At 47.0% G+C, this 14,866-nt stretch overlaps 1 protein-coding gene across 1 annotated transcript in view; it reads left to right on the forward strand.

Annotated features, from left to right (window-relative positions):
* Positions 1–1,046: 1,046 nt before the first annotated feature.
* LOC116977512 (regulator of G-protein signaling 8-like) overlaps positions 1,047–14,866 on the forward strand; it is a 38,235-nt gene continuing 24,415 nt past the window's right edge. Inside the window, exon 1 of the mRNA XM_033028009.1 lies at positions 1,047–1,477. Coding sequence (XP_032883900.1) covers positions 1,361–1,477 — 117 coding nt within the window. The 5' untranslated portion in view covers positions 1,047–1,360. The remainder of the gene's footprint in view (positions 1,478–14,866) is intronic.

Genomic DNA, 14,866 nt, shown 5'->3' on the forward strand with positions numbered 1-14,866 from the left:
GAGTGGTGAGTGCCTGGAACACGCTGCAAGGCGTGGTGGAGGCTGATATGATGGTGGGGTATCCGATGCACTAGGACAGGCACATGGATATACAGGGAACGGCGAGATATGAATCACAAACATATGAGATTAGTGTGTCTTGGCATCATGCTCAGCACGGACATTGTGGGCCGAAGGGACTTTTCCTGTGCTGTACTGGTGTGTGTTCTACGCATTTCCCACTACTTTACCCCTTTACTGGACTTAGTCAAAACAAATTCCATCTCCAATGTCCATTCATTTCCAATACTCTTTCTGTCCCTCCCCCGCAAATGCCGTCAGACACAAAATGCTGGAGTTACTCAGCGGGGCAGGCAGCATCGCTGGAGAGAATGAATGAATGAATGAATGAATGAATGAATGAAGGAATGAAGGAATAAGTTTAATGAATGAATAATGGGTGACGTTTCGGGTCGAGACAGTCTGGGGAAGGGTCTCGGCCGGAAACGTCACCCAATCCTTCCCTCCACAGATGCTGCCTGTCCCCTCTGAGTTACTCCAGCATTTTGTGTCTGTCTTTGGTTTAAACCATCATATGCAGTTCCTTCCTACACAATTCTACATAGTCTCCTGCTTTTATCCAACATTTCCCCATTTTAGAAAATCTGTTTCCCAATCTCAGAGACGTGTTTGTTACGCTTTGTGGCACTAGGATTTGACAATTTATATAACATTTATCATTCAAAAACATAAAAAGTATTTTTTTTTCCCAATTAAAACCAGTAACACTCATGTCTCTGACATAATTCATTGCTAAAATGTCTAACAATAGCATCAGAAATAAGAATCGAGATTCCTCCATTTTTTTGACTTGGTATACTTGGCATAGTATAGATTTCGAACACAACCTGATTAATTGCTCTAAATCCTTTTATTCCGTGCAAGATGATTCCGTGAAACTGCTAGACAAAATGTTAAGAATGCCCACAGTCCAATAAAGGAACCTTTCACTGCATTTCTCAGCAGGAATCTGGGCTGTCATCTGCAGATTCCAAAAGCTTAAAAGAAATGCTTTTAGCATAACCTGTTTCAATTCTTATCTCTTAGCTGCAAGTCAAAGCACCTTAGCATGAGCAGAAGAAAAAAATCCTCCCTTTCTCCCTCCTCCCCCCTCCCATGCCAGTTACATTTTTGTATGTATATCCTGTCTCTGTACACTACGCTGTATCGAGCAAGGGTGCAGAAGGGGCTCGGTGTAGGCTGAGACCACAGACGCTGACTATCGCTTGCCTCGTTAGGATGCAAAGCCGGCATTCGGGCAGCTTCCCCGAGTGAAACTGTAGCAGGGACGGGAGCGAGGAATCTGGCCTCACGTGAGCTGATGTACCAAGAGGTGCCCGAGAGCTTCATTCAAAGCATTCCTGCTCCACTGCAGACCAGTAACTGCAAGAAAAGCCATTTTAGAGCCCCATTTACGTTGTTTACAAGCACTAGAAAGGTAAGTCTTCTGCATTGTTAACTCTCTTGAAAGGGAATGGGAGGGAGGCTTACAATTTGACGTTTACAACTGTGCAAATATAATAATGAACCTTTGCAATTTTCAACTCTTGACTTTCATTACTGAGAGCAGTTTTTAAATTTGTCTTTGTGTCTAACATGGATGAATGCTGAAATATTAACTTTACACTTTTCCTAGCTTGTAGATGTGTGTGTGTCTACTGCACTGAATAAATGTGGACAAATTAACTGGACTTAGGCGTGCATGCTAATGTAGAAATGGCATTTTTACCCCCCATAAATCCAAATATTTGGTTAACAGCTAAATACGTTCAAATATATTTTCCAATCCTTTTATAAAATTTCAGGTATTAAAATCCAGACCATATATTGTGGTTTCATGTCAAATCATTAAAAAATATATAGCATTGTAGCTGACGGCTCCTAAAATGTGGATTGCGGGACCAAATTTCAGAAGGTGTGGCGATTTTGTACGCATAATTTACAAAAATCATCCTGCACAGTTTAACCTTGAGAGTGAAGAAGGGTCCCGAACCGAAACGTCACCTATCCATGTTCTCCAGAGATGCTGCCTGACCTGCTGAGTTACTCCAGCACTCTGTGTCCTGTGATGTAAGCCAGCATCTGAAGATCATTGTGTCTCTTCAATTTCAAGGTTAAAGAGTGCAGGGTGATTTTTGTAAGTGATGCCCACAACATCGCCACACCTTCTGAATCTTGGTCCCCCAAACCCATATTTCAGGGGCTGTCAGCTCCAATGCTGCACTGTTTAGCATTGAGAGTGAAGAAGGGTCTCGACCTGAAACGTCACCCATTCCTTCTCTCCAGAGATGCTGCCTGACCCGCTGAGTTACTCCAGTTTTTTGTGTCTATCTTCAGCTCTGAAGGTTCATGTACAAATGTCCTCGCTGTTCCCAAGAACGACAGGGATCACCAAAGGCCATCATTGAGTAGAACCCCCAGACTCAAGGAAACGGATACAATTACGACTTTGAAAAAACATTTGGATAGATATATGAAAAGGAAGGATTTAGAGGGTAATGGGCCAAACTAGCCCAGTATGCCTACGTGGTCGGCAAGGACAAGATGGGCCGAAGGGCTTGTTTCCAAGCTCTTTTCATTTTATAGTGAGTAGAATTAGGCCATTCAGCCCATCAAGTCTACTCTGCCATTTAATCATGGCTGATCTATCTTTCTAATGCTCTACAACAATATGTCTACAGCTCGCTGAAATTGTTAAAGGTGTTCTCCAAATGTAAGTCCTTGCATTCGAGGAACAAATCCTTTTAAATGTACCACAAAGGGGGGTATTTGAAAGGGGTGGCGCAGCGGTAGAGTTGCTGCCTCACAGCACCAGAGACCTGGGTTCAATCCTGACCTCGGGTGCTGTCTGTACGGAGTTTGTACATTCTCCCTATGGGTTTTCTCCGGGTCCAGGTTAATTAGCTTCTGTAAATTGCAAATTGTCTTTAATGTGTAGGATAGTGCTAGTGTACGGGGTGATCGCTCGTCGGCGGGGACTTGGTGGGCCGAAGGGCCTGTTTCCGTGCTGTGTCTCTCAAGCCTAAAATAAGTTTTGTTACATTACTCACCTGAATGAAAATGAGTAAAGATATGCCTAATGCTGGGGTCATAGGTCAAAGTGTCATACAGCTCGGGATATTGACCTTTGGCCCACCATTGGCCATCACTCTCCCAATTATACTCAAACCCATTCATCCTCCACACATTCCCAACACCCCACCCCTCACTGCCCCCCTGCCCAACCATTCTACCACCCACCTCCAAACTATAGACAATTTATAGTAGCCAAGTGACCAACCAACGCACACATCTCAGATCACTGAGGGAAACCTACACAGTCACAGGGAGAACATGCAGACTCCACACAGAGAGCACTGGAGGTCAGGATTGAACCAGGTTCTTGAAATGGGAGGTAGCGTCTCTACAACCTGCGCCATATTGCTATCCGTGCTTCAATGGCTTTGTTTAGTTTGGAGATCCAGCACGGAAACAGGCCCTTTGGCCCACTGTCCATGCAGCCCATCCAACACCCGTTCACACTAGTTCCATGTCATCCCATTTTCACATCCAACTCCCTACGCACTAGGGGGAAATTTACAGGGGGGCCAATTAACCTACAAACCCGCACGTCTTTGGGATGTGGGAGGAAACCGGAGCACCCGGAGGAAACTCATGCGGTCACGGGGAGAACATGCAAACTCCACACAGACAGCACCCGTGGTCAGGATCGAACCTGGGTCTCTGATGCTCTACCAGCTGCACCTCTGTGTTGCTCTGTTCTATTAGGGAATGGAGGGATCAGGTGTAGGTGGATGAGATTTGTTTATCTTGGCATCAGTTTCAGGACAGACATTGTGGGCTGAAGGGCCTGTTCCTGTGCTGTACCGTTCTATGTTCCATTGACATGATGTAGGTTAGCAGGCATCCATAGGCCTATTCACTGGGCAGCAGCAGTAACGTTGCTGCCTCACAGCACCAGAGGCCCGTGTTCCATCCTGACTATGGGCACTGTCTGTACAGAGTTCACCCTGGGACAGCGTGGGTTTCCTCCGGGTGCTCCAGTTTCCTCCCACACTCCAAAGAAGGTTTGTAGGTTAATTGGCTTTGGGAAATTATAAATTGTCCCTAGTGTGTAGGATAGTGCCATTGTATGGGGTGATCGCTGGTCGGCGCGGACTCGGTGGGCCGAAGGGCCTGATTCCACGCTGTAACTCTAATCTAAACTCTTCTTTAATTCATAAGTTCTTAGGTACTAAGAGCAAAATCAGACCATTCGGCCCATCAAGTCTACTCCGCCATTCAAACATGGTTGATCTATCTCTCCCTCCTAAAGGGCCTGTCCCACTGCGGTGACCTAATCCACCAGTTCAGAAGAGTTCGCCCTCGACTCAGACTCGCAGCATGGTCGACACGAGGTCCTAGGAGGTCTTTGTAACTCTCCTTCATGCTCGAGAGTAGGCCCCGCGTACTCGAGGCCTCAGCTAGGTCGCGGAGTATTTTTCAACATGCTGAAAAATGCCCGCGAGTAAAAAAAGGTCGCCATGGAAAAAATCGATACTTTTTTTACTCGTAGGTTTAGTCGTAGTAGGTCGTAGTAGGTCGGCATGTTAGTCGTAGGTAATCGAGAGTAGTCGAAGGTAGTCGTAGTCTTCAACATAGTCGAAGGAGGTTGAAGGAGGTCTTCAACATAGTCGAAGGAGGTTGAAGGAGGTCTTCAACATAGTCGAAGGAGGTCTTCAACATGACATTTTTTCAAACTCTCCTAATCTCTTCTACACTCGCGGATTAGGTTGCCGCAGTGGGACAGCCCCTGAACCTCATTCTCCTGCCTTCACCTCATAACTGCTGACACCCGTACTAATCAAGAATCTGTCAATCTCTGCCATAAAAATATCCATTGACTTGGCCTCCACAGCCGTCTGTGGCTGCACTTGGAGCCTGGTGGATTGAAAGAATATGGATTCAAATATTTAGATGTTCATTATCTCTCAGCGTGGGATAATCAAGCACCAGATAATTTACAGAATCCTATAAACCCGCACATCTTTGGGATGAGGGAGGAAACCAGAATGCCCAGAAAAAACCCACATGGTCACAGAGAGAACATACAAACTCCGTACAGACAGCACCAGTAGTCAGGATCAATACCGGGTCTCTGGCGCTGTGTGGCAGTAACTCTGCCGCTGAGCCACTGTGCAGAAGATATTCTAGTTTGACTGCTAGAATATTCAGCATGGATATTGTGGGCCGAAGGGCCTGCTCCAGTGCAGTATTGTTCTATGTTCTAGTTTCATGCATCAAGCATCATGTTCAGCATGGACAATGTGGGCCGAAGGGATAGTTCCTGTGCTATTTTGTTCTATATGTTGTAATATGAATGGATTTCAGCAGGACGCAACAAAGCTAAGACATTACGATATAGCACTTCAATCCCTATTGACTGTGGTTGCATTTCTAAGCAGTTTGTCTCGAAAGAGAGGGGCCTCAACCTCTTGAGTATTTTCCCAAATAATTTCCTGCCGGCCCTGATATTGTTGTGTTTTATCTTCCGCACACCCCCGCCCTATCACCGCATCCTTCTTATTGTGTGGAGAACTCAACTGTTCCCATTCATCTCCTCACAATGGATCTCTAAATGTTCTAAATGTCATGGCAACAGAATGGTCAAGGTGGTCTCACTGTGGTAGTTGCACACAAATAAGACGCAACTGTGCCAGAAGGAAGGAAGGAAGAAATCCACCCCCAAAATGTTTGACGGCCATTTTGAAATGCCCAGCGATTTAAATAAGAGGCATGTGATAAAATGTGTTTAAATAAAAGAGGCACTCTCGTTTCACTCCTACCTCGGTAAAAGGTACAGGAGCTTGAGAACTGGAACGTCCAGGTTCAGGAGCAGCTTCTTCCCTTTCAACCACCAGAATATTAAACACCACAACCTCCAAATGAGTCTGAAGCAGGGTTTCGGCCTGATACGTTGCCTATTTCCTTCGCTCCATAGATGCTGCCTCACCCGCTGAGTTTCTCCAGCACTTTTGTCTACCTCCAAATGAGCTCCAAACTATATATACTTGGGGGATAGACACAAAGTACTGGAGTAACTTTGTTGGTCAGGCAGCATCTCTGGAGAAAATGCATAGGTGATGTTTTGGATCAGGACCCTTCTTCGGATTCTGATGTCTGAAGAGGAGTCTCGAGCTGAAACGTCACCTATTCCTTTTCTCCAGAGGTGCTGCCTGACCCAGTGAGGGACTCCAGCACGTTGTGTCTATCTTTGGTGTAAGCCAGCATATGCAGTTCATTTTTATTACATATACTGGATCAACTGGGTCCTGTTCCCCAACTTAAGATTCCACCACTCCCCTGCCTCCCACAGCCACACCAATTTAATAACTTTAAAAAAAAAATCCAATTGCACTTCACCTGCCTGCCGCACCACTTCCAGTTGTAATACCAATTCACCTTCCCCCTCCTGTTCAAGCACTTGCTGCCAGGAGCTGGAGTAAGTAATATTGTTGCAAATGTCGGGTGGAGGACTGTGAGATCCCATTATGAGGTTATAGCTCCTGTTCAGGTGAAAACTTGGTGGAAGCACAGAGTGTTCCTGGATTGCAACTTTGTATGGAAGTTTGGTGCAAGCTGGGCCAGCAAGGATTTAGCAGTAAAAATCTTTTTAAACTTGTATTTTTAAACTTAAAATTCATGAATAACTTGTGAAATATAAAACCAAATCTGAAGGAAACTTGACAGGAACGACCACGGGACAATGGTGAATAAGGTGGTGCAAATATTTTAGCGCTACCCATGTACCGTTTTGGCGTAGTTCCAGGATCACACGGGGCAACAAACACAAACAAACAAATATAGATTGAAACGAGATGAGAGTTTTAGTAATATATAGATAAACTTGGAGGCATTGAGTTTGTCTTCGCACTATTTTTGTTATATATATATATATACAGTATATAAACATATAAAACATATGTAGATATAAAACACACAACACACACACCACACACATTTCTATATATATACTAGACCAAGTGCAGACCCGTTGGGTCTGTTCCCCCAACGTGCGGTTGTGGGGGGGGAGGCGGCATGCAGCGTCACACACACTAACTATCCTCCCGCCCCCCCCCCCCCCCGCACTCACGCTAATTACCCCCCTTGATATTATATTAATATTATTAATTTGCTCCTTTTACCCCATAACCACCCTATCTACTGACGCATAGCCCCCAACTTGCAGTCACATCTAGAGAGGGGGGGGGGGTAGAGAGTGAGGGCAGAGAGAGAAGGGGCAGAGACACAGAGAGAGGGGCAAGAGGGAGAGGGGGGTGGCGAGGAGGAGAAGAGGGAGGGTGGGTGAGAGGGGAAAGGTGGGGGTGGAGGGGAGGAGAGAGAGAGGGTGAGAGTGAGGGGGAGAGAAGGGGGGAGAGGTGAGGGGAGGGGGGGAGAGGTGAGGGGAGGGGGAGAGGTGAGGGGAGGGGGAGAGGTGAGGGGATGAGGAGAGGTGGGGAGCATGGAGGGTGGAGGGAAGGGGGGTTTAGGGGAGGGACGGTGGGGGAGGGGATGGAGGGGAGGAGTGGGAGAAAAAGAGGGGAGAAAGAGGAGAGGGGGGGGAGAGGAGAGGGGGGGGAGAGGAGAGGGGGGGAGAGGAGAGGAGAGGAGAGGGGGTTCAGGACAGGGGGAAGAGGAGAGGGGGGGAAGAGGAGAGGGGGGAGAGGAGAGGGGGGGGAGAGGAGAGGGAAAGGAGAGGGGGGATAGAGGAGAGGGGGGAGAGAGGAGAGGGGGGAGTGAGGGGGTGTGCTGAGAGGGGGGTGAGGTGAGGGTAGGGGGAGAGGTGGGGAGCAGGGAGGGGGAGGGGGTGGAGGGAAGGGGGTAGGGGTGTGTGGAGGGGAGGGGGGTTTAGGGGAGGGACGGTGGGGGAGGGGATGGGGGGGGGAGGGGGAGAAAAAGAGGGGAGAGAGAGAGGGGGGGAGTGGAGAGGAGGAGGGGAGAGGAGAGGGGGGAGAGGAGAGGGGGGAGAGGAGGGGGGGGAGAGGAGGGGGGGAGATGAGGGGGGGGGTGAGGAGAGGGGGGGAGAGGAGAGGAGGGGGGGGGAGAGGAGAGGAGAGGGGGGAGAGGAGACGGGGGGGAGAGGAGAGGGGGGAGAGGAGAGGGGGGAGAGGAGAGGGGGGGGGGGAGATGAGAGGGGGGGAGGAATGGGGGGGGTGGAGAGGAGGGGGGGGGGGGGAGAGGAGAGGGTAGAGTGCCTTTTTATTTCAACCCAAACCCCCCAAACAACCATTTGCAGGCAGTGCTTTTTTACTTTAACCATATTTTCATTTTCAAACCACATTAAGGGTACTTACTCACAGTTGTGTGGACATGTGTTCAGTGTTATTCACAGCTCAGAGAAACGTGACCCTCTGCCTTCCTCCAGCTTGCAGACTAATTGAGGCACACCACTTCCTGGTTTTATAGTCCATCCCCCCTGCCGCCAGCGGGGGCAGCAGAGAGAATGGGGAATTTTGTAAAATCATTAATATCTCTGTCATTTTTCATCGACTGGAAAAATCCTCGGCACACATGCGGCGGAGGGGGGCTCTGAGCGAGGTGGCCAAAAATGACGGTCGTAGGTGGCAGCGTTCTCTCGGACATCGCAGCACAGATCGCCAAAACCGGTCAAGAACAGACTTTTAGTAATATAGATATATACACACACACACACATCTATACATACAAATATATATATACATACAAATATATATATATATAAATATATATATATATATATATATATATATATATATATATATTTAAACAATAGACAATAGGTGCAGGCACCATCATTCAATATGATCATGGCTGATCATCCACAATCAGTAGCCCGTTCCTGCCTTCTCCCCATATCCCTTGACTCCGCTATCTTTAAGAGCTCTATCTAACTCTCTCTTGAAAGCATCCAGAGAACCGGCCTCCACCGCCCTCTGAGGCAGAGAATTCCACAGACTCACCACTCTCTGTGTGAAAAAGTATTTCCTCATCTCCGTTCTAAATGGCTTAAGGGCCTGTCCCCACTGTACGAGGTAATTCAAGAGTTCTCCCGAGTTTCCCCCGATTCGAACTCGGAGAATTACGGTAATAGCTGCTGGTAGGTACTCGGGGCTCTCGTGGACATTTTTCAACAAGTTGAAAAAACTTCACGAGTCTTCCCGAGTACCCGAGTACCTGCCGTTAGCGTTACGAGCCGCTAAGAGACGTCCCGAGCTCAGACGTACCCTCATCGTACATTCTACGTGCTTACCACGAGTTTGATTTTTTTTTTAACTCGGGAGAGCTCTTGAATTACCTTATACAGTGGGACAGGCCCTTTACCCCTTATTCTTAAACTATGGCCCCTGGTTTTGGACTCCCCCAACATCAGGAACATGTTTCCTGCCTCTAGCCTGTTACATCAATAGACACAAAAAGCTGGAGTAACTCAGCGGGTCAGACAGCATCTCCGGAGAAAAGGAATACTGTAGGTGACATTTTGGGTCAAGATCCAAGTATACAATATATACATTCTGTTTTCATATTGCTTATTGTGGAGTTTACAGAGTATGTTTACATATCTGTTGTGCTACTGAAGTAAGAATTTCATTGATCTGTTTCTGGACATATGACAATAAGATACTCTGGACTCTTGGAAGCAAGTTGCTGAATGAAGGCACTTTACCTCTCCCCAGTACAGAAGTCTTGGTCTGTGGATTTCCTGAGGGGAATAGTTAGGAAATTATTGGATGACTGGATGACTAACGACTTGAAAGGCTGCCCTCTGTGCATGCATGCTCTCTATGATTGAGTGACCCATTCCGCAAAGTGCTGCTTAATTTAGCTCCAGAGAACATGAATGATTTATACGGAGGGACACTCATTCGTCAGTGTGGAGTCAGTGCAATTGCTTTCGGGACCATGTTTGCAGAAAACCACGTCAATGCTGCCCGCTGCTTCTGCTCAAGCAAGCACAAAGGACCAGGGTTGGCGGCAGTGAAGCAAACACAACAGACATCTCTCTACCCAGACCTCAGGGCTTCGCAATAAAAGGCGAGAATTTAAAGGTGCCAGGACAGATTACCTGCGCCTCACTAGAAAGTCAGACTAAATTACTGGGATCAGTACACTCCACTAATTCTCAAGTGGAAAGTAAGGTCGACTGCAGAGAACTGTGGACGCAGCCCAGACCATCGCACAAGCCTATCTCACTTCCATTGACTCCATCTACACCTCACGCTGCCTCGGCAAGGCCAGCAGCATCATCAAGGATGGGTCGTACCCCGGCCACTCCATCTTCTCCCCTCTCCCATCGGGCAAAAGGTATAGAAGTGTGACAACGCACGCCCCAAGATTCAGGGACAGTTTCTTCCCAGCTGTTACCGGGCAACTGAACCATCCCACCAACAACTAGAGAGTGGTCCTGAGCTACCACCTACCTCATTGGACTGTCTTTGATTGAACTTTATTGGGCTTTATCGTACACTAAGCGTTATTCACCGTTATTCCCTTTATCATGTAACTGTACACTGTGGATGGCTCGATTGTAATCATGTATTGTCTTTCCGCTGACTGGTTAGCACACGACAAAAGCTTTTCACTGTACCTCGGTACACGTGACTACTACACTCAAGGTCTGTGAAGCTGTTTACTGACATAAAAATAATGGTCTGGTCTGTAAAGGTAACTGCTCATTAATAGGATGATTGATCTTCGAGAACAATATGTAGTAGAAAACCTCCAAAAGCATTCTCGGGAAGAACTGTGATCTGTTTTGGAACATAGAACATAGAACAGTGCAGCACCAGGAACAGGCCCTTCGGCCCACAATGTCTGTGCCGAACATGATTCCAAGACCAACTCTTATCTGCCTGCACATGATCCGTATCCCTCCATGCCCTGCAGATCCATGGACCTATCCAACAGTCTCTTAAATGCCACTATAGTATCAGCCTCCACCACCACCCCTGGCAGCGCGTTCCAGGTACCCACCGCCCTCCGTGGAAAAAACTAACCCTGCTCTTCTCCTTTAAACATATACCCTCTAGTATTTGATATTTCCATCCTGGGAAAAAGGTTCTGACTGTCCACCCTTGCAATGCTTCTCATAATGTTATATTTTCCTGCAAAGGGCACAAAATGCTGGAGTTACTCAGCGGGTCAGGCAGCATTTTTGGAGAACATGGATGGATGACACTTCTTCTGACAGGTCTCTCCTCAGTCTCCACGTTCCAGAGAAAACAATCCAAGTTTCCGCAAGCTCTCCTTATTAGCTCCTTATAGCTAATACCCTCAAATCCAGGCAGCCTTCTGGTAAACATTCTCTGCACCCTCTCGTAAGCCTCCACATCCTTCCTGTAAAGGGGCGACCAGAACTGCACGCGATACTACAAACACGTCCCATCTGTGCTAAATTGTCGACTAAGACCTCTCTGTCTCTCGAACAAATATTAATAGTAACTATGTAGAAACAAGGAACTGCAGATGCTGGTTGATACCAAAGATAGGCACAAAGTGCTGGAGTGACTCAGTGGGTCAGGCAGCATCTCTGGAGAAAAAGGATGGGTGACATTTCGGGTCGAGACCCTTCTTCAGGCGTCAGAATAGTAGTTAACTCATCTGGACAAAAGGCAAGCGGTGTGAAACTGCTCGATGGGTTTGTTAACGTGTCACTTCTGCATTTCCTACCCTCGAGAGGATATTGAATTAGCCGTGTTTCGAAACGGCACACTTGTTCAGCTGCAAACTGTGACTTAAACCAGGTCGCCCATCAGAGAACGGTGTGTGGAGAAGATGTTTCTTCTCGTGGGAGGATCTAGTCGGGAGTCAATAGAGTCATGTCAAGAGTGTGTAATTGGCACATGTACTGACAACGGAACAATGACATTCTCACTGAAAGCTGCTTAACAGGCCGAGAACTAAGGGCACTGTTTAAACATAGAACCACACAGGCCCTTCAGCCCACTATGTCCATGACAAACATGATGCCGTTAAACTATCTCCCCTGTCTCCTTGTGATCCATATCACATGTTATTAAGGCAAATTGATTCAAATCAAGGATTAGATTGATAAGGTAAGGCAAAACAAGTAACCTGCTGAGTTACTCCAGCAATTTGCTGATTACTGATTAGCAAAACAGGCTTGAGGGGTAAAACGGTCTCTCTTGTTTTTAATTCATATGAATTCAACAAATCCCATTCCGCCATTGGAATCATGAGAGGAAATGATCGAGAGCTTCAAGTTCCTTGGCGTAAATATCACTAACAATCTGTTCTGGGCCAAAACCAACCACATTGAAGGTACAGCCAAAGAGCACAACAACGCCTTTACTTCCTCCACCATGAAAAACATTGCCGCATGTTCCTGTTAAATCTTTGCCCCTCTCACCATCAAATCTATATCCTCTGGTACATGCTTACTGCCTCTCTGCCTCGGAGGGCGGTGGAGGCAGGTTCTCTGGATGCTTTCAAGAGAGAGCTAGATAGGGCTCTTAAAAATAGCGGAGTCAGGGGATATGGGGAGAAGGCAGGAACGGGGTACTGATTGGGGATGATCAGCCATGATCACATTAAATGGCGGTGCTGGCTCGAAGGGCCGAATGGCCTACTCCTGCACCTATTGTCTATTGTCTATTGCTTACCTGCAGTATAGGTAATAGGTACCTACAAATGGCCAGTGCATACTATCACAGAATGTATTGAAAACATTGACATGCCTGGCGACCGGAAGGTAGCCGGTTCGAATCCCGCTTGGAGTGCATACTGTCGTTGTGTCCTTGGGCAAGACACTTCACCCACCTTTGCCTGTGTGTGAATGTGTGTGAATGTGTGTGAGTGATTGGTGGTGGTCGGAGGGGCCGTAGGCGCAGATTGGCAGCCACGCTTCCGTCAGTCTGCCCCAGGGCAGCTGTGGCTACAGAAGTAGCTTACCACCACCGAGTGTGACTGAGGAGTGAATGAATAATGCGATGTAAAGCGCCTTGAGTATTAGAAAGGCGCTATATAAATCCCATCCATTATTATTATTATTATGCAGCAAGACATAAACGGCACAGCGGTAGAGTTGCTGCCTTACAGCACCAGAGACCCGGGTTCGATCCTGACCACGTTCGATCCTGGGTGTTGTCTGTACGGAGTTTGTACGTTCTCCCTGTAACCATGTAGGTTTTCTCCGGGTGCTCCGGTTTCCTCCCACACTCCAAAGACGTGCAGGTTAATTGGTTTCTGTAAATTGACCCTAGCGTGTAGGATAGTGCTAGTGTATGGGGTGATCGCTAGTCTTTGCGGATTCGGTAGGCTGAAAGGCCTGTTCCCACACGATATCTCTAAACTAATTTAAACTACATATTTATACCCCACACAAAGCGAGTGAAGTAAATCGTGGCCTTTTCTCATGAGGAGAGCCAGCTTGCTTCTCCTGTTACATATAAAGCAAGGGCGGTTGGTAAACTTCCTTCCTCCCATTTACATAGTAACAATGACAAATATTATTTTCATTACTTAGCCTTTGAACGCCCAGAAGAATAATCCAGAGCAAAGGGTGCCAATAAATGAATGCCCATGCTATCAAATATCGTTGACCAACCTATTTCTTTGTAAATCACGTATTCTGCCACAAAACCAGATAATTCAGTGCACAATAAAATTGTTTGTTTTGTCAGGTTTACTAATTGCAACATTCAGAACAGTTTAGTTTAGTTGATTATTATTTTGCCATGTGCACCAAGGTACAGCAAAAGCTTTTTGTTGCGTGCTATCCAGTCAAGGGCAAGACTACACATGATTACAATCGAGCCGCCCACAGTGCACAGATACAGCATAAAGGGAATGACGTTTAGTGCGAGATAAAGTCTGATGAAAGATAGTTCAAAGTTTTCTAGTGAGGTAGATGATAGGTCAGGACCGCTCTCTAGTTGGTGATCGGATGATTCAGTTGCCTGATAACAGCTGGGAAGAAACTGTCCCTGAATCTGGAGGTGTGTGTTTTCACACCTGTATCTCTTGCCTGATGGGAGAGGGGAGAAGAGGAGATCGGGGTGAGACTGGTCCTTGATGATGCTGGAGGCCTTGCCGAGGCAGCATTTAGTGTAGATGGAGGGAGGTTGGTTTGTGTGATGGCCTGGGCAATGTCCACACTTACCATTTCCTTTGAATCTTTTGTCTGAGGCGTGAGTTTTATGTGTGTAAGGGATCTGAGTTGTGTAAGGGCCCAGTTTAGTTTAGTGTTGTTTAGTTTAGACATACAGCATGGAAATAGGCCCTTCAGCCCACCGGGTCCATGCCGACTTTCGATCACCCGTTCACACTAGTTCTATGTCATTCCACTTTCTCATCCACTCCCTAGAGATATAATTGAGGCTTTAAAAGGCTGTGGGCAAACTGCATTTAGAATTTTGTGAACAGTTTTGGGGCCCAGATTATGAGGAAGGATGTGCGGGCCCTGGAGAGAGTCCAGAGGAGGTTAATGAGAATGATCCCAGGAATGAGTGGGTTAACATATGATGAGCGTTTGACAGCACTGGGCGTATACTCACTGGAGTTTATAAGAATGAGGAGGGACCTCATTGAAACTTACCGAATAGTGAAAGGCCTGGATAGAGTGAATGTGGAGAGGGTGTTTCCACTGGTGGGAGAGTCTAGGACCAGAGGCAATAGTCTCTGAAAAAAGGACGTGTCTTTAGGAAGGAGATGAGAAGGATTTTTTTAGTTAGAGGTTGGTGAATCTAAGGAATTCGTCGCCACAGACGGCTGTGGAGGCCGTCAATGGATTTTGTAAGGTGGAAATTGACAGATTATTGATTAGTACAGTGTCAGGGGTAATGGGGAGAAG

The sequence above is a fragment of the Amblyraja radiata genome, chromosome 10 (genome assembly GCF_010909765.2).
Source record: "Amblyraja radiata isolate CabotCenter1 chromosome 10, sAmbRad1.1.pri, whole genome shotgun sequence".
Taxonomy (NCBI): domain Eukaryota; kingdom Metazoa; phylum Chordata; class Chondrichthyes; order Rajiformes; family Rajidae; genus Amblyraja; species Amblyraja radiata.